At 51.9% G+C, this 20,041-nt stretch overlaps 2 protein-coding genes across 11 annotated transcripts in view; both read right to left on the reverse strand.

Annotated features, from left to right (window-relative positions):
- The window catches only part of LOC121443541 (agrin-like), a 32,017-nt gene extending 16,031 nt beyond the window's left edge, over positions 1-15,986 (reverse strand). For 3 of the 10 annotated variants that reach the window (XM_041645303.1, XM_041645305.1, XM_041645302.1), the window contains exons 1-3: positions 15,411-15,986; positions 13,333-13,594; positions 3,529-3,576 (exon numbers count right to left, since the gene is read on the reverse strand). In XM_041645303.1, coding sequence (XP_041501237.1) covers positions 3,529-3,576; positions 13,333-13,594; positions 15,411-15,617 — 517 coding nt within the window. In that variant the 5' untranslated portion in view covers positions 15,618-15,986. Of the gene's footprint in view, positions 1-3,528; positions 3,577-4,034; positions 4,671-13,332; positions 13,595-15,410 lie in introns of those variants that run through there. The other 7 variants (XM_041645307.1, XM_041645306.1, XM_041645310.1 and 4 more) reach the window with 5 other exon arrangements.
- Positions 15,987-17,512: 1,526 nt separating this feature from the next.
- LOC121443608 (ubiquitin-like protein ISG15) lies at positions 17,513-18,639 on the reverse strand. The gene is made up of 2 exons (XM_041645430.1): positions 18,572-18,639; positions 17,513-18,022 (listed from the first exon to the last, which is right to left on the reverse strand). Exons 1-2 carry the CDS (start codon positions 18,572-18,574, stop codon positions 17,546-17,548), a joined length of 480 nt encoding a protein of 159 aa, XP_041501364.1. The 5' UTR covers positions 18,575-18,639; the 3' UTR covers positions 17,513-17,545.
- Positions 18,640-20,041: the final 1,402 nt, after the last annotated feature.

Here is a 20,041-nt window from a genome sequence, read left to right on the forward strand (position 1 = left end):
GTTGTTAGTACCAACAGCCTTCCCCGTCTTGGCTCAAAATAAACATATATTATGTGCACCAGCGGTCTCTTTTCATGGCTGGCCAATACTTCTCTCCCTATTACCATCCTCACATTGGGCTTTCTCTAACTCAAGCCTTCTGGAGGTCTCATACAAAATTCAACAAGCACTTTCTGGGGCAGAGCTTTCTGGCTGTACTTTTTGACTGTTGACCAAGGTGCCCCCTAGGTTCGGTCTCTGGGTCTGTGCCTGCACCCAGTTCCTTGGCTGACTGATAGTTTCTATACTTCTTGGACCACTCTATCAGGTTATCTGGCCTAGTCAATCTCCCCCAGGTCTCAAACCCACAGTCAATGGCAGCTATTCATTCCTTCATTCACAAGACCCACAGTTAACTCTACAAGTATAAGATTCTGCCTCAACAAAACAACAATAGGAAAGAATGATCCCTTAAGCCAAGGCGATACCTGTTTTATTGAAATTTATGTGCATTTCTTCCCCATAGCATTAAGAGTTCACACACAATTTTTTTTTTCCTGACACAGGTTTCTCTTTACAGCCCTGGCTATCCTGGACCTTGCTCTGTAGGCCAGGCTGGTCTCACACTCAGTGATCCACCTGCCTTTGCCTCTTGAATGTTTGGATTAAAAATGAACATTAATCCTAGCACTTGGAGGCAGAGGCAGGAGAACCTCTGTGAGTTGGAGGCCAGCCTGGTCTATAGAGCAAGTTCCTGGACAGCCAGGGCTGTTACACAGAAAAATTCAGTCTTAGAGGAAAAAAAACAATAGCGCACACCACCACATATGGCCAAGACAACTTTTTTCTTTTTGTTGTTGTTTTTTGTTTTTGAGAAAGTATTTCTCTGTGAAGCCTTGGCAGTCCTGGAATTTGCTCTGTAGACCAGGCTGGCCTTGAACTCAAGAGATTTACCTGTCTCTGCCTCCAGAGTGCTGGGATTAAAGGTGTGAGCTACTACCTCCTGGCTCCCAAAACAAGTTTCTTAACTAAATGTTAGAACAGTCCCAATCTGAGACGACCTACAGACAGGTACGGATGAAGTGATTTACACACATGCACATTACTACAGCAGGCAGTGCTGTTTTAATAGCTCTGGACCTCAGGTACCACAAGTGTCATCATGCAATTCCACGCACGTATCAGGAAAGGAAGCAGAGGCTCAGTGAGATTTTCTGACAAAGTCATATCCCTAATAAACACCAGAGTTTAACTCAGTCCTCATCTGTGCTCCTGGTCCCTTTCCCACACAGTCTCTCATAAATACAGGTGGACACCTGGACACCTATGATTCAGCAGTCTCTAATGGAGCATATCGGAGTCCCCCAAGTGTCCTCTTTAGCACCTGTGGAACTTCTCCATGGCCTCCTAGATTTCCATCCAGGCATCTTTCCATGTGGTGCTGGAGGCGTCCTGTACTTTTTATATCTACCACAGTGGTAGAGAGTAAATTTAACTTCGCTCCTAGTCTTTGGTAGGTTGGAGATGGAACAGATGGATGCCCATGAGCCATGGCCTGTGTCTAAAGTGTACAAAGTAAATGCTGGATATCAATAAGGGGCCTGCGCGTACCATTGTGGGGAATGCAGTTTATGTAAGGGAAAGAAGACCTCTGGCAGTTTGGGGCTTTCAGAAGAAGCTGAAATCACCAAGAAGGAAGATCTCGTCCCTCCTGACCCTATCTTGAATGTAGACAGCGCTAGGCCTCTTGCCCCTAGTCGATAACACTCAGACCTAACCTCATGCACCATACTGAAGGACACATTCTACCTACTAGCAGCCCTCCCCACTGGTAGTGATGTGGTCCGCTTTTAAAAATGAGGAGAAGTGAGAGTCACTTCCTCCTGCTTCCCAGTCCAACAGGCAGCCTGCTTACTCACCCACCAACCTCTAATAATAGTGAAGGTCACAGAGCGCACAGTGGTCCTATTGCCTTAATAATAACTTCCCACCTGGGGGCACAGCCTCACCACACCACAACCCAGTCTGGGCTTCCAGATCTTGGGAGAGCAGCCCAAGGAAAGACACTGGTGTCAGGGACTAAGACTTGGGCCCACAAGAAGAGACCAGGATTAGGTCAGAAGCACCCATCACTCACTACAAGACTCCATTTCTATTATACCCCAACATTGGCCAACTAGGCCCAAAGCCTATTGTCTGCCAACACTATATACTCAAGGAATAAAGGGTAGTTGTTTATAGATGGCCTTTCCCCATTTGGCCATCAAAAGGGAGGAGAGACCCTCTGATATCCTGCAGCTGTATCAAGTTCCAACTTTTGGATGCCTGGGCTCCCCATTCCCAGGGAAACTGCCTACCTGGTTTTACATGTGGTTGAGGCCCCCAGAGAGCCCTGACTTCCCAGTATAGGACAGAAGGAGGGAGGCCCTGCCAGCACCAGGATACCTCCACTACTCTCAAGACCCAGGAAGTGACCCTGACTATCTATGTAACCCAGGGCTGCTTCCTAGAAAGAGAACAACAGGTCTATTCTCAGAATGACACCCACACCCCAATCCTAGAATTCCTTGATGTTCCCATAACCCATATTCTGGTCAAAAGAGAAACCATGGCTGGGCATGGTAGCATGTGCCTTTAATCCCAGGACTTGAGAGGCATAGGCAGGTAGACCTCCATGAATATGAGGCTAGCCTGGTCTACAAAGTGAGTTCCAGGACAGCCAGGGCTATTTAGAGATTCTGTCTTAGCCGCTGACCCCAAATCAAAAACTCCAGGAACCACGGCTTTGTCATACATGAGATAACACCAGACATATGATTTCAATAAAAACTAGTGGGGTGCCCAGGCAGCACAGTTGATGGGGTGGCAGGCAACAAGGACAGAGCTGGGAACTGTACCCCACTTGCAGTAAGGAGCCAGGCTGGGCCAGCTGAGATACAGTCTATCCCTACTAGTCTCTGCTTTCTTTGTAACATGGTCAATTCCTCTTCTCTTTATCATTAGCTTAGTTACAGAAGCCTACGTATTAGCAGCCCCTCTGGGAGGGCTGGCCCCAACCCACAACGCCGTAAGAAAGGTCAGCCTGCCTCTTCCACCATTCGCTTCCTCCCCCACCCCAGGGGCAAACCTAGGCCCTTCCAGCTGTCACTGGCTTTACTGAGCCCTCCCCCCCACTACCCAACCCACTTTCCCTTCTGTGCTTCTCTCTGTTTCCAGCCCCACCCTTTCCTGAATAGGAAAAAAGACAAAGGAAAGGAATCCCTCCACAAACAGACTGACTTCAGCAGAGCTCCATCCAGACCTCACACAAATCCTCTGACATCATCCCTCCACTCGTAGGTTCTAAGACTGGCCCTGCTCAGGAGTATTGGCCATCACCTAAAGGCCCCCGTGGAGTCCCTGGAAGGGATCCAAGTTCCCTTGTCCAGCTTCCCGCTCCAGTTACACCTGGTGTACACACTAAAAGACAGCCCTAATCCCGGCAACCCTGTCCATTTTCACCCCCATTTTATCAGTATGCCAACCACCTGCCCCACCACTGCTACTCACCATCAGGAGGCATAGGAGGCGCTGCTGTGAAGTGGGTTCCAGGTTTGTCTAGAAGGGGAAAAAAAAGTTAAGCTTCTTTGAGCAGGTACAGTGCCCACTCACTCCTCAAGGTTCTAGTTATAATCACCAACGCTCAGAAGGTCACTGACCAATGCAGAACAGACAGAAAGGCCCTGGACTTTTCTCTGCCCCTTGAACTTCACAGTCACCTGCTTTCTCTGGGTAAATCCAGTTCTTGCCCCTACTCCCAATCCCAGCACTGTTGCGTCTTTGCCTACTCCCACAGTTTTCTTCAACTCAGGTCGAAGGTCTGCACCATCAGAAGTCTAAGACTAGGTTATAAGAGGCCCTGGAATTTAGTGTGACCTATCCAGTATCCAGAAGGAAAAGGTACCCCATCTGCAACAACCCCTGGATTTGATATGACCCTGCCTGCCCTGAAACCCTTGGTAACTGAGATGAGGGGCTCAGTGAGCAGAACAGGGGTACATCCAGCAGCCACGTACAGTTGCTGAGGAAAAGTAGCACTGCAAAGCCCAGCGTGGAAGTAGCCAACAAGATCAAGCAGATGTTGCAGGGGATCATGAAGTACCGAACCAGCAGGGAAGCACCAGGCTGCTGCCTGGGTCTGTGTTCCAGTGGTAGAGGAGGCATGATACAGCTCTAGCCCACTTCCTGGGTGTGGGGGTCCTTATGGAGTGCCCTTAGGCCTCTTCGGAGCTACTCCCCCCATGCTGGGTGCCCTGGAGCAGCAGACGGCAGCTGTGATCTCAAAGTTTAGCCAGTTATGGCTGGGGGAGCACCAGGCCCTCCCCAGCCCTCCAGGATCATGGTGGGAGATAAGCAGAATTCTCTCCAAGTAGAAATCCCAAATGTGAGCTCAGAAGCAGGCAAACGAAGATGGAGAGCCAAGGCAACCCCTGTTGGCTACAATTCTTCCGCCCACTAGCCAGTGCTGTCCTCTGTAGCCTCTGGAGTCTGAAATGCAGGGAAGGCCCCAGAGACCACGGGTGCCGGTGCAGGGCCTGTCTGCTCCTGCCTAGCAGAGGCGGGAGCACGATGGCAGCAGCGGGAGGAGCAACCGCTTGGCTTTGAAGCGAGAATAAAGAATCACGGAGGCGCCTGCCCACCTCCAGTAGCAGTAGCAGTGGTGGTGGCGGCGGCGGCGGCAGCAGCAGCGGCAGCAGCGGCGGCGGCGGCGGTGGCGGCGGCGGCTCTTGTCCTCGCTGGGTTGGGGCAGTGAATGAGGGGCGAGGGAAGCCGAGGGGGCGGGGGCGGTGAGCAGAGACAAAGGAAGATGTCTCTGGGGACTTTAGCGTCCACAGGGAGTCGCAGTTGGGAGCAAAAAGGCTGGGGTGGATTAAGACCAGGATGCGAGATGTACAAACGGGCCAGAGCAGCTTAGGGTAGAGGTAGAAGCTTGGAGAGGGTTGATGGTGGTGGTGGTGGTGGTGGTAAGAGGGCAGAGACCAAGGGAGGGGCAAGTGATGGGAGGGCAATGGGTCTGGAAATCGGGAGAACAAGGGAGAAGTAGGAAAGCGCTAAGTGTTTTCATAGGGGAGCAGAGGCTGGGCCTGGAGAGGAGGCAGTTGCTCAGCCCCCATCCCATGACGGTTACAGAGGAAGGTGGGCAGGAGGCAGCCAAGTGGGAGGGTCAGCTGAGGCTGCTGTGCTGGCAGAGACAGTCCTCCCTTATCACTCTTTATGCCTGGCTGGGTTGAGAGGTCTGCTTGTGTTTATGCATGCATTGTGCTAAAGCCTGTTGTTTCTGATCCTGCAGGCTCTGTCCTGTTCATGGAGGCGGGGGTCCCCCAAGTGACGTGTAAGGTACTCAGGTGGGTTACAAGCTGGAGAGTGAGGTGATGGGTTCAGAAATCATCCCACCGGGGGCTGGAGAGATGGCTCAGTGGTTAAGAGCATTGCCTGCTCTTCCAAAGGTCCTGAGTTCAATTCCCAGCAACCACATGGTGGCTCACAACCATCTGTAATGAGGTCTGGTGCCCTCTTCTAGCGATCAGGCATACACGCACAAAGGATATTGTATACAAAATAAATAAATAAATATTTTTTTTTTAAAAAAAGAAAGAAATCATCCCACCTACCTTTCCCCTTGTAATTGAAGGTAACATCTTAAGCCACCCATTCACTCAGCTCCCCAGCAATGAGAAAACATGCAAATAAGTCCATGCAAATGGCTGTGGAATTCCTGCCATCCCCAAGCTACTGTGCAGACTCCAGCAGGGTCATGTGGGGCAAAGGGTTTGGGATAGGTTCTATGAGGGAGCTCCTTTCCTGGCCTGTGTGGGAAAAGATCCCCAGCTATCCACAAGCTTGGGGAGTACCCAGGTTCTGCACCATCCCCACTTGACATAGCCCCCCCTGCTAAGTCTTCATCTCAGCTGAAATCACACCAACAGCCCCCATACCAAACACCTGGGTTACACTAACTGGAACACAGTATTCACAACTCTAGTCAGGCTCCTGTACCTGCTGTCAGCAAGTCCCACTTTTCGGCCAACCAGCCTTTCCTGGGGCACTAAGACCCTACATTCATTCACATGTTGACTGGAAAAGGCCCTACTTCTATATTACCTACAGCTGAAATCTCTCCCAAGACCCTCCTGGCCAGACACTTGGCACTCCCACTGTGCCCACACCCTTTTGATTTGCCAGACAGGTTTCTCTACCCCAGTTGATAACTGTATCTTTCCATCCTCTGGCCAGGCACAAAATGCGATCCTCCACTGGGTCATTCATTTGTCACCCATGATAAGAGGTTTTCCATCCTTTGTGGCCCCCAATTCAATCTTCTAATGAACTCTTGAAGGAAACTCCACTCCCAGACGGCCTCACCCTCTCCACAGGGGAGCTCTGGCTCCTACTGGACCTTGGCCAGTGACACAGAGGTAGTCTCTGTGATGCTAGCTCCCCGGGTACCGGTTTGGCCTAGAAAGCCAGGGGAACTTCGAATCGGAGAGCCCAGTACAGCCCATACACATCTTCGGTTTGCTTCCCCGCCCCATAGAAAGTGCCAGAGAACAAGCACCCTAGGCAATCAATGCCCAACAGGCCACACGACACTGCTGGGTATGTTTCAGCCCTGGGATGTCCCAAGTGTGCTCTCTGCAGCAACCACAGGAACCAGGGTCTTGGAGGGCTGGGTCCTACTAGTAGTAGGAACTCCAGCAAGAGCTGGCAGAAGAAGCCTCAAGTGACCTTGGGAAATTTGCTGTAATCTTTGCCTGCCCCCTTTCACCAAGCAGAAACCCTGAGATCTGCCACTAAAGAGATCTCAATAATTTTTTCAGTGCTCATCTGGGGCTCTAGTCAGTCCTGGGCAACACGGGAATGGGCCTTGAGGTTTATTGGGCCTAGCCATGGGAAAGGGAACTAGGCAGGCCGCCTGGCCCCACCAAACCCCAGTCAGTGTCTGAGCCCCCTGCAGGGGCAGGATGCCTTCAAAAAACAAAGAGCCTTTGAGGCTCTAGGCCAGTGGGGGGAGGGGAGCACAGGCTACTGGAGTTATTTTGGGATCTTTAGACAAAATCATTCAGCCTAGACTGAACCAGCAGTCTCATGCCCAGGAATGAACAGGATGCTGATCCAGGCTTACCCCTCTGGGCTAACACCCTACCAACATGAAACCACATATATGAGCCAAGACACTAAGTACTCCTGCCTTCCAGCAGTCACTCAAACATGCATGCAGGAATGGCATCCCCCACCTGTCAACATACACACTAGACATTCTTTGTGTAGCACAAAGCTTGTCCCTCATTCCCAGGCATAATGGGTGTGGCACTATGCTCTGGTACTTCTCAGGACCAGAGGAGGTTGGGGGATGGGGCCTGGAGAGGGTACAGAGTCCAGCGGTTAGCTCACTGGTCCCATTCTCATGCAGATAACCCCTTCGCCCTTCCTAGATAGCCTTCAACTCCCTTAGAAAATGTTAGAAAAAGAGTTTGAAGTTGGCTGGCAGAGAGGAGCCCACGGAAAAAGCTGCCTATCCGGACATTCAGCACACATTCATTCCCCAACGCACAGGTCTCATCCAGCCAGTAGACATGCCCCACCCTCTGACCTCTGGTCAGCCGGGGTGAGGCTCACACTCTCTTTGGTGGTGAGGAGTTCTCGGGATGTATTGCTCAGGTTAATAGAGGTACTTGATGGAATTAGTTCGGGCTGCCCAGTGAGGCAGGGCAGTACCGCCCTAGATCTCTGGTGTTTGGTCTTTTCTCTCTTCTCTCCTCCCCTCAGCCTTAGACAAATAAGCACTTTACAGCAGGACAGAGGCACTCGGCCCTGCTTCTCCAGAATTTCTCTTGCCAGCTTCAGGCCTAGGTCAGATCTGTCTGTACCCACCCAGCCACCCACCTGGACAGTTATCCTGCTCTGCAGGGTATTTGGATTAAATTAAAATTTGGAATAGTGTTAGGAATATGCTCCCAACCTAACAAATAGGGCTGTCTTTTAGGGTAGCCAAGATGCTGCCAGATAGCTGCCCCTTCTCTACTCCTTGGCTAGCTAGGCTCCTCAACCTAGGGCCGTTCAGACAAACTAATCAACTCATCTCTATCTCTCTGAGAAAGCTAGGTGTGTCTGTCTGGCTTCTGGAAGACATCATGGCAGTTTCAAATGAAGGCAGATGGGTGAAGTGAAACCTACACATTGACTAGGTAATGAGTGGAGCCACAGTCACTGGGACAGAGTCCTTAACGCTGATCCTCAACCTTTCAGATTTGAGAAATTCCACCACGGACCTGGGAATTTTCCAGAATGACCAAGAGCAGGCAGCTGAGCAGGCACTGGTAGAAAGGCAGTGAGGGTAGGAACGGTCACGCTGTCCCTCCTGTTCCTTAGCTGTGCCCAAGCCCAGCTTTGCCAGGCCCTACCTATCTCCAGGAGGAAAAAGGAAGGAGCTAGGTGACTCCCACATGTGATCAGTGCTTGGTGAGTCAGGAGACTTTGCCCCCTGCTCAATACTCCAGCTGTGCTGAGTTGGATTAGTGGTGGACAGGAGAGGGGATCAACACAGCAGGGGTCCTACGGCCCAGGGGTACAGGTTTAGTTCTAGATGGGCAGCCAATGAGGATGAGAAGGAAAGGCAGTAAGGAGTGGGAGGATAGAGGACTAGAAGTAGAGGAAGGAAGAAGCAGAGACAGATCCAGAGAGAAAGGAGGCTGGGACAAGCAATAAGGAACTTAGGATCAGCAGATAGGAAGGCCAGCAAGGAATGGGATTAGCTTGCTCTCTCAGCCAGGGGATAGGCTGAGTAGTGGGTACTCTCCTTTCCTCACACTCACGGCAATTTATCGACTCTTTCCCAGGTGGCAGCAACCACCTTTCATTCTTGGGAAGCCACCAAGCAGATGCCCCATGAACCCTATAGGGAATGGTTGTAAAATGGTGACTGGACATGTACAAGAAGGAACCGATGGAATTAATGATGAAAAACATCCTTATACCTGACGGCTTCCTTTTCTGAGTAGGGGATAGATATCTTAACCCTTCTACCAATATCGTGTCTGTGCTGCTCTGTTTCTCCATATATGCTGGAACCTCCAGTTGTGGGTACAGGCACCTGCACAGGCAGATGCTAGCCTACATTTTCTGGGACTTAGGGCATAATGGTCAAGGGCGCTCAAACTTACCTCAGGCTAGCAACAGATAGAGGTCAGAGGGGCTGGCTGTGTCAGCCTCAGGGTCTGACAGGCTTGTAAAGGTCAAAGACAAAGTTCCCTGATCTACTGTTCTCACAGCAGCTCACCAAACACATCCCTCATTTTTTTTTTTTTTTAATTTTTCAAGACAAGGCTGGTTTCTCTGTGTAATAGTCCTAGCTGTCCTGGAACTCAATCTGTAGACCAGATCAGCCTTCCTTTGCCTCCCAAGTGCTGGGATTAAAGGCGTTTGCAACCACCGCTCAGCCCCCATCCCTCAGTTTAAATGTTTACAATACACATCAGCCACTCCTAGAGGTGACCCTGGCCCTCCAGCACAGCTGGACCCAACAGAACCCATAGCAAGCAGAGGTTGAGATTCACACGCACTTCAGGACAGCACCTGACCACTTCGACTAAACCCAGAAAAACCAAGATAGTGAAACCACCCCACCCCCCAGCTGCCGGCCTAGGCATACATATGTATATAAAGTTCGCACAGTTGGAAACAGCCTGGTGAGGACAGAACATCCCTGTCTTCCTTGCCTCCAGGCCTGGGAGGGGCCACCTCTATTCCTTAGTAAATTGCCCCTGCAGGGGGTCTTCCTCAGAGGAAATTCTCAGGACCTGTGCAGAGGATGGGAGGGGTGAGATCCCTTGATTCCCAGATCCCCCACCAGCTGTCTCAGCTTCCAGTGGCCTCCTCCTGAACCCCTCTTCTAGCTGGTAACTGTCCCAGATGGGCAGAATTACTATGAGCTGTTGTGGTAGCCCCTAGTCCAGTCTACCAGGGCTTCAACGGGTTAGGATTCTATGTCCACCCTGTGGTAAAGAGCTAACCTGAGTCTTGCAGGAGGAGAAAAAAAAAAAAAATAGCTGTTTTCTACCATTATGTGACTTCAGCCTCTTGGGCATAGCAACCAGGCATAGGAAACAACAGAGTCCTTATCAATCAGTGATCCAGGACCCTCTTGAATCTGTGGTCCTCAGTGTATCCTCCACCTCCTTTTTGAATACCTCCATCCTATTCGCTCCTACTTTACCTTGTAGGAAACCAATGAGTAACCACAGACCTGAACTGGGGTGGGGGTAGCCTTAGACCTGGGTCAGTGTCCGGTCTCTCAACTTCTCTGGTCTGTAATGGGGGTCCCATGCCCACAGGATTGCTATAAGGGGCTCAAGCAGGTAGGAACAGAATTTGCTTTGTCCAGAAAGATCCATGTAACAGACATGGTTTCAAAACACCCCTCCCCATTTCTAATTGACAAGGGAGATGGGGGTGGGCATTTTCTCTGGGTAGGGATGAGTCTGGAAAAAGCCAAGAGTAAATTCCATCAGCTTCATCTTGCCTATTGCCTGCCCAAAGGGAGGCCATCTCCACAGAAATCAATAGTGTCCTGACTGTCACCCACTGATTCCAGCAAGCAAAGTCCACCCCCCACAAGGCTGCCTCAGTGAGTCCAAAGATGAGACAAGTCCATTCCTGCAGCCAACTTCTTACTAGGCCTCCCTGACGTGGAAGAGAGGAGGCCCTTCCGGAACTACCTGGGCAGGCCCTTCTCTCTGGGCAAAAGGCAGTTGGGGTAGCAAGTAGCCTTCAGCTCTAGCAGCCTCCAGCCTGGACATGCCTGGGGGAGGGGCCCTCAAAGGACTGTGGGTGGGGCTGTGGAGTGGTAGAGAACCTGGAGTCCAAAGGGAGGGCCACCTCCCCCCTCAGCAAAAGGAATGTGGGGGAGGTGAGGGGAAAAAAGTGGCAACGGGAGTCTAAGCCTGGCCTGGAGGGCAGTCCTCCCAACAGTCTAGGGACCTTCGTAATATCCTAGGCAACCCCAGGACCAGCAGCCAGCCTTAGTTGGTTAGACTGCTCCTATCCACTATCTTGGGACCTAGAGCTCCTCTACTGTATCTTCCTGAGAACCCTGGATAGCAGAGACCTAGGGGGCAGAACCAATCTGGCCGGCCCAGGACAAGGGAGTCACCAAGACCCCAGTTTCAGAATTGAGAAGGGCCAGGCTGGTCAGATGCCAGGCTCACTCAACCAGGGCCCCCTGCCCTGTACTTGTGCCAGGTTTTGGCTAGAACAGACAATACTGTCTTTCTCTGCTCCTGGCTTTTAATAGGGAAGTGTAGGTCCCCAGCCAGGCTTTTGTCTCTCCTGGAGGCCTCTGGGAGGTGCCAAACAACCTTCTCGAGACGGGGTGAGGACAGGGTATGCCTATGCTCAGTGCCCTTAGCTTTGTCAGAGTGAGAGGTCCCTTTCCAGGAGCAGCAGCCACTCTTGCCCAAAGGTGATGCAAAGGGAGGGGCACATACCTGCCCCAGTTATGCCAGGAATGTGGCTTCCCAGGCAGAGGACCAGAGGAGCCTTTCTGGGGGTGGGGGAGGTGCTGGCTGGCTGGGGGGGAGTGTTCCAAGAGTGAACAGGAAGTCAGAAGTGGCCCAGATTTCACCCAGTTCCCAGCGTGGGATGGTGCAGGTGTAGGGGACCTGCAGGCAGACTGGGAAGTTAGATTGGAGGGACGGGCTTGTTTCTAAGTATGAGAACCTTGGATGAGGCTCAGAAGCCTCATCACCAACAGATCAGGAAATGGACCCAGTTTTGGAGGAGTAGGCAAGAAGCTGTCTCATTTTCATCCTAGACCCTAACGGATGGCTCTTTGGGAGTTCTGACATTGTCTTAGCACCCAACTTATCCGATTGCACTCTGGTCTGCTTCCAAGACAGATTTAAGACACCATTCCAAGCTTCTTTCAGTGGTGTCCAAGCTCCTTGCTCTGCCCCACCCTACCTTCCACACACCTTCACACACACACACACACACACACACACACACTAACTAAGCATCCCTAAGTGTCAGCCACATACAAGTGCACAGGAAGGGAGGCCTTCTTCTTCCTAGCTGTACTGCTCTACACTGGGCTCTGCCAGCAACAAACCAGAGTGTGCAGCATGGGCATAGCTGGCTTTGGTGAGATGCTAAACCTTGTTCTGCCTCTCCCTACCTCTGAACTCAGGGAAGTCCTCAGTTACTGACTACTAGATCCACCCAGCTATTAATAATTCACCTTCTTGATCTTGATTCTTCTCAGCCCCCTACTCAACCCAAAGTTGACATATCTACGTTTGGCCTCACATATAAATCCTCCCCCTGCCTTTCCTGCCCCCCATTCCCCCAAAACACAAACTTCCACAGTAATGCTTGAATCTCTGGTTCTTGTCTAGATAGGGTCCCCACAGCAAGAGCCCAGGAGCTGGCCATACCTGGCTGAGAGGCTACAGGGTTTTCAATTCTGGCCCTGCCCCTCTTACACCCAAGGCCAGCAAGGAGACGGGATTCTAGAGACATCTCTCAAGAGCCCAAACAGTATCAAAGCAGAAAGTCTTCAGGGCTGGCAAATCACATCACATCAGAGGACCAGAAGTCATGACCATTGCCACGGCTCTGAGAGAAGGAAGTTTCTGTCCCCAGTCCTACATCCCTTTCCAGGCAGCCATGAGGGAACAGACAGGAAGGATGTGGTAGCAATGAGAGAAAAAAGTCTTCTTTACCACATTTCCCTTCAAGGGTCTCAGTCACCAATTGGGGCTGTCCTGAGGAGAGAGGGGAGACCTGGGTGGTCGTGTGATTCTAGTCACCTTCTAGAAGATGGCAGCCTAACCCCACAGAGTTGTTTTTCCACAAACTGTGGGTCTCTGGAACACACAGGCCAGCCCTTCACCTTCCAAATCCCCACACAGGGGTTTACTCAAATGTATGGATCAAGATAGAAGTTTGGACTCCTATAAGGATAAGATAGGTGGGTCCCAGCTTGTTTCATAGCAAAGGGCCTTTCACGGGGAATGTGGAGTGTTGAGGAAAAATTGAGAGAACAGAGATACCTGTCTCTTTGCAGGGCAGCGGCTTGCTGACGGTTCCAAGACCAAACAAAGACAGCTAATATCAGAAGTTAGGGTATCTAATCTGTGTAGCTAGAGATGTAGCCAGGAGCAATATTACATCATCAAAGCTAGGCAGCAGAATGGTTACTCTCCTGCCCATGGCAAGCTGTCCTCTGTAGTGTGTGCCCCCCCAAATATCCCATAAAATTTCTGTCACGATCAGCGAGCCACTGGCTCTTAAAGGTACACCCTCACCTGCACGCACCTTCTACACAGAACTCCACCTCTTCCAGGTTCCTCAAAGTGATCCGCATAAGACTGGAGTTGAGCATCAGTTCATTCTTGTGGGCTGGCCACAGGTAGGGTGGTGCTGGGTTCACAAAAAAGATTCTAGTGTCCCCAGTGGATACCTGGTTGTCACAGATAAGGGGGTCTCCGAAGCCACCAATCACCACCTTGTTGCCACCATCTAGCAGACTCTCCTGGGCCACCACATCTTTGCCTTTCAAGTACCGCCACACTCGAACCTGAATGGACATGGGAGGTAAAGGTATTGGTCCTATAGGGACAGGGTGCCAGACTAGACACCTGAGCCCTTTCTCTTCTTCTGGTCTCACTTTCTCAAACCATTGTCCACAGTGGACTCCAGCCTTGGGCAGAGATGTTCAAAGTTCTGTGAGTCAGCCCCTCAGTCAAGGCTGCAGGGAAGTACACACCTACTGGATACAGGACACATAAGAAGGTATACCACCTAACCTATATTCCCACCCCAGATCTAACCGGCCCAAGTCCAACTACAAGGGTCCATCTCAGCCAGGGCTTGTCTGGCACACAGTACCAACATTCTAGACCTGTTAGCTCACTACCACTCAGGACTAGACACTTCAGATGGAGGGACTTACTTAAGAGTAAGATCCCAGTTGGGATCTTCACAACCCTGTGTGTGGGCTGACACCTCCCCCAGGAAGTAAAGGCCCACTTCTTTGCTCCACAGTCTGCCTGAGTCTGTACAGCCAAGGCAGCTCTGAACCACAAAGTCAAGTTTGGGCAATGCAAGTCGGCCCCACCCTCCACCTTCTTCTTTGGGGCCCTGAGGGCACCCCCTCTGACAGACATGGCTGGAGGATGTATGTAGCCAGCAGCACCCATAGGACAAGTCCAGGAGCCCAGACAGTTTTTGGAAAGGAATTCTAGGAAGGGGTCCCTTTTTCAGGTTCTGTGGGGGTTTAGGCTCCTGGAATGGAGGGAGCAAAACGACAATGGACAACCTGTCCACCTGCCTAGCTACTGCTAGGCACCTTAGAACCGCAGCACCTACAGGACTTGAAGAACCTCATTTACCTGCCACCCCCCCAAGCCTCCCCGCAGTAAACTATTGAGGGAGATAATTCAAATGGGGGGGGGGAGCTCAGTTTTCACACCTCCCCCACCCCAGCCACACCCAGGAGCAGCGGGGAGGAAGTCGGGAAAATCCTGCAGGGACTTGGCAAAGTGCCTTGGCAGTGAGAGGAGGGGGCCCAGCCGGGGGAGCCCATGAACACACGCTACTCTGAAAGAAGTCACCGTCCTTCCCATCCCCAAAGAGCAAGAACAATCCTATTTCTAGTGAAGTGATTTGAGGAGCTAGGAGAACCAGCAACGGATGTTCTGAGGGTACCCATCATACCTATTCCAAGGTGCTCTCAAATCCAGCTTTAGTGGAATAAGAGCTGACTCTTCTACTGTATGGTAGGGAAACCCAGGTCTTCCGCGAGAACGGGGCACCTGCCCCTGCTCCTTGTGCATGGGAGACTCAGACGTAACCCATCTCTGCTCGTGCTCCACCGAAACCCAGTCACTGCAGCACCTTACGCAGACTCCTCGGACTTGTGGATTAGACGACGCACCCCTTCCTTTCCGCGGACCACCCCTTCTCTCCCTCGTGGAGGCCTCATCACAGTCTGTCCCCAGCTCACACCTCCCCAAACCCTGTATCTTCCCTTTAGCGAGGGTGTACACTTGTTTCCCACAAGAGGGGCTTTGGACAGGGTGGGGGGGCAGCCACTACTGCAACTGGGGCCTGGGCACCTTGAGAAGAACCAAAACGGCCCCGCAGTAACTTTCGCCCTGAGCTGCAGAGTTTTCCGGGACCTGGTGCCCCACCCGCAGACTTGGCTGTAGCCAAGGGAGCTCAAGCTGGGGCTACAGGAGCGTTCCGGTCTCGTTTCCACGGCTTGGGGCCGGGGTCCCAGCAGGGCGGCCGGCACGCGAAGGGCGGGCCTCGGGGCTGGAAACCACGGGGATAAGGGCCCCCGGCTGGGATTCCAGAGGGCTGGGGTCTCGTGGGGTCTTGCCGGGGCCCACCTTGCACGAGTACGTGTGCTGCACCGGGTCCACGTTGAGGATCTCCTCCACAGTGCCGGTGAGCACCACATTCGCCTCCTCCTCGCGCCGCTCCAAGGCGCGCTCCGGGCACGTCCCGCTGGCGCCGGGCAGGGTGCGCTCGGCCACCACCATGAGCAACAGCAGTGGGAGCAGCGGGGCCGGGCAACACAGCCGCAGGCTGGCCATGGCGCAGCCGAGAACGGCGGAAGGCGGCCGGGAGAGCGCGCGGGCAGGACCGTTCAGGGGGCAGGACAGAACTGGACCGCAGCTAGGCGGAGGAGGTGGGAGGGCGGACGGCGTGGGGGCGGGCCAGGGGCGGGAATTGAGCAGCACCGCCCCTCCCCCTGGGAGCTCAGCCCGCCTCTGCTCCCTACGACCCGCGCGGGCAGCGAACAAAGCCCGGAGACTGCGGCGCCGAGCTGAGGCGGGGGCCCCGGCTGGGTGGGTGGTGGGCCGCCCTGGGGGGAGGGGAAGGTGGGGCGCCGGACGCCCCTCCCCCCCATCCGCCCAAACTGTCCTTCCACCAGGAAATGCAGCTGAAATCAGGTTAATGTATAATCTAGGAGCGACGTGCCGGGACTTCCAAGGGGCGCGCCGGGAGCGGCCGGACTCTCTGGATAGGAAAGGCTACCGGAACTGGACCTCCGGTTCCCCTTGGGTTGGCCAAGCAGCAGGATTGCTCACAGCTCCCGCAGCAGTATGGGGCCTTCTATAGGCTTTAAGGTGGCCCAGTAGGGCTACGCCCCCTGCCGGTGGCCGATCGGCTGTGACTGGTCTGAATTCCGCTCAGACCCGCCTACCTGCCTTGGCTGGGTAGGACAGTGGCCCCTTGTCGACCAGTGGCTACCTTCTCTTGTCTTGCTGCGGAGCCTACCGCGGCCCCGCCTCCCTCACCACCACGCCCCCCCCCCCCCCCCCCCATCCCCGGGTACCAGCGTATCTCCAAGTTGGCCTGGCTAGGTAGGTACACCGTATAAACTGAGGCCCAGAGGAGCCAAGCTAGCTCCGGATCTACAGAAGGTTGAAGGAAAAAGAGAAGACTGCTTTGTCTTCGCAACACTGGGATTACTGTGCCTGGGCCCCAGGCCTTTGAACCAGAAGCCAGAGTGAAGTGTGGGTGGCAGAAGCTCTTCCTTCTGAGAAAGACTCTACCACTAGGACCCTGGCAGCCTTCAAGGAAGATGGTGGTCAGTGAAGATTTGAGGTCACATCTACACAGTGGACAACAGCATTGTTAGATCTGGGGTCACTCCAACCAGAAGTGGGGGCTTCTGAGTCTCCACTTAAATTCTCTGTAAAGGTCTGAAGGTTCAAAGTGTTAGGCCCCCAGGGCCATAGAGATACTTGTCCTGACTTGCTGTGCCTTAGGCTGCCTCAAAGCCTGAGTAAGTAGATAGAGTAGGAAAAGACAAGAGATAGAAATATCAGGCAGGAAGGGGATGAAACGTTTCCAAATTGTGTGCCTCCTATCTGAGATATGATTTCCTACATGTGAGCCCTCAGTTCCAGGTACCTCCCAGTTATGGCCTCTTTGTAGCCCAGAAGAGGAGTATTTACTAGCCAGCAGTTGCTGCCCTAAACAGCAAGTGACTGACGGAATGAGAGTGAAGCCCTGTCCTGCCCTTCTGTGAACTAGTGCAGGGGGGACTAGGAGCCCCCACAGAAGTCACCCTCCTCCTTTGCAGCCCACCCAGGCAGGTCCAAGAACATTCCCTCACTATTCCCAAGGTATCTGGGGAGCAACTAGTCCCATTAGGTTACTGGTAGGACCTACCCAGACCTGTCCCTGAGCCAGATACAGAGATGGGGACCAGTTGTTGAGCGGCTGAGCCTCAGAACTGGGTCCCAGAAAAAGTGTCGTTCTCTAGGCATGAATTACCCAAAGGGTTTGGAAGGTAATTCTCTTAGGAGGCTTTAACTGCAAAATCCTTGTCCCTAACTTGGCAACCCAAAGCCTTGTCACAATGGATGGACCTGGGTTCTTTTACTTGACCTCAGCAGGGTTGTAGAAGGGCAGCCACAGATGGCCATTTCTGAAGGAGGACAAGCAAACAGGAGGCAGAACTTTACATTGGATCACTTTTAATTACCAACATTGGCTCTGGATAGAGGCCTTAGGCATAGCATTCCCCTCCCCGCAGGCGCAAATTCATGAGCACTGTGCACTGGGGCTTTAGGCCGTACTCCCCCAGGGGCTCTCTGTCCTCCATGGGTCTTCCCTCAAAGCTCAGCCAGAATTGGTCTTCCTGTACTTGCTCCTTCTGGGACACCTCCCTCTTAAGCTCTGCTACTGTCTGTGTCAGCCGGACCTCATAAATGGTGCTGCGGCCCCTGTCATTCTTCACCAGGATGCTCAGAGGGTTGTTGCAATTCTGCACCAACAGCATGACTGTGCTGCCAGGGACCAGGCCCTGGCTGAGGAGAGTACCACTGTCTTGCAGCACCTTGCCACTTTGGTTGGCCAGGCGCTGCTGGAAAGCTGCCACTCCAGTCTTCCGAGCAATTTGCCTCTTCAGTTCCGACACTGTCGCAGAGTCAGTCAGGGACACCAGGAACTCTTCACTCAGCGTCTTCACCTTCAGGTTCCAGGTCTGCAGGAATCACACGGTTTTAGCAGTGGTTCCCAACCTTCCTGATGCTGCTACCCTTTAATATAGTTCGTCATGTTCTGGGAATCCCCAACCATAAAATTATTTTCATTGCTACCTCATAACCAATTTTGCTACTGTTATGAATCATAATGGATATATCTGACATGCAGGATATCTTATATGCAACCCCTCTTGAAAGGGTCATTTGACCCCAATGGGGTCTCAACCCACAGGTTGAGAAGCACTGGTTTAGAGTCTCATCTGGCACCAGTACTGGGAGTTACTACATTCAAAGCACTGGTCACAGGACCAGTTCCCATAGCCCACCCCCATCTAAAGGGCCAGCCTCCCAGAGCCATCACGTTTCAGTTCACCCACCAAGATATCCTTCTGGGTCAAGCCCTAAGGGATCTAGTCCCTCCCAAGTAGTGATCTTTGAGCAAATATGGCTCAAATTGTGACTATTTTGCCTCTGGAAGATCCTATCAAGGAATGAAGGAAAGTCAACAAAAATCGAGCCCATCTGCCTCTATCCCAAATCGGACTCACCATGGCTGTAGGCTTTATTTTAGCACTAGGCCCCCTTGCAGGAACTGATGCTTGTCTCAGCTTCTGGCTGCTCCCTGGCATAGCCAGAGGCTGGGTCAGCTCTTTTAAGTGTGTGAGCTGTGGGTGTCAAGAGGCGGAGTCTCCAGAAGTCAGAGCGGCTTTCTGTTTCGGTTTCCGTTTCTCAAGGCATACCTTAAATGAGTGGAAAAAACAAAACTGAATGAAAACTCTGGCTGGGAATGAAAGGGACTGGCTCTCAAGGGTCTGCCTGTGCATTTTGAAACTCCCTAAATATCCAGCATTTCAGATCCTTTACAAGGCACGTAGAAGTTGTGACAGGAACTAATGAGAGAAAACTTATTTTCCATTTATCAGCATCTTGGAAAATGTCACAATAATTAATTCAGAAACTGCACAAAGTAGTGGCAATCAGAGCTACCCAAAGACAATAACTGTTGGTTATTAGTTTAGGACAATATTTATCAGAGTGTGTCAGGCGGGGGCAGGGGTTGTTCATAGGAAGCATTTTATTGTTCTTGATGTTGTTATTTTCAGGACAGGGTTTCTTTGTGTTGCTCTGGCTGTCCTGGAACTCGCTCTGTAGACCAGGCTGGTCTCGAACTCACAGAGATCTGCCTCCTGAACGCTGTGATTAAAGGTGTGCACCACAGCCACCACCACCATCCAGCTAGTAGGAAACATTTCTATCCTAGAAGAGTTTATTAAGGCATAATTATGTACATAAAGAGGCATTGATACTATGAAACTGGCCTTAAGATCCTCCTGTCTTTCCTGCCCAAATTCTGAGATAACAGTTGTGTGTTTTCTGTGCCAGTTTTTGGGGATGGAACCCAAAGCTTCGTGTGTGCTAAGTAAGTACTCTAACAACTGAGTTATATACTTAGTCCTCAGATTATTTTTTAAGGTTTATTTTTAACTATGTGGCTATGGGATGGGGGTTTGTATATGTTTGTGTATATGTGAGTGCAGGTGCCCTTAGAGTCTAGAAGAAAGAATCGGATCTATAAATTTTGTTTATGTATTTATTTTACATGGATGTATGAATACATGTGCTCGTACACCTGGAGATCAGAGATTAATGTTGTGTCTTCTTCAGTCACTTCCCACATAGCCATCTCCCCAGCCCAATATCAAACATTTTTAAAGGAGTAGGATCTTATTTTTCTTTCCAGTGACTATACGAACAAAGACAACCCATTTCACAAGCTAAACTTAACCATCAGTAGGGCAACCAGAGAGAGGATGGGGTTCCCTCTTTGTTCCCTGCTTGTCTAGTCTCTGCTAGGCAGAGGTCAGGAGGATTCCACATAGACCCCTTCCTAAGGCTTAGCATAAACCCACAGCTGAGAACGTGACAGCCCAGCCTTGCTGTAAACCCCAAGGCATGAGTGGGTGGTGGTGTGTGTGGTGTGTTGGACATCTGTTCTCCACGCATCTCCAGTCGTGGAA

This window comes from Microtus oregoni, unplaced genomic scaffold (assembly GCF_018167655.1).
Source record: "Microtus oregoni isolate MIOR12 unplaced genomic scaffold, Mior012 000109F_ref0000275, whole genome shotgun sequence".
NCBI lineage: Eukaryota > Metazoa > Chordata > Mammalia > Rodentia > Cricetidae > Microtus > Microtus oregoni.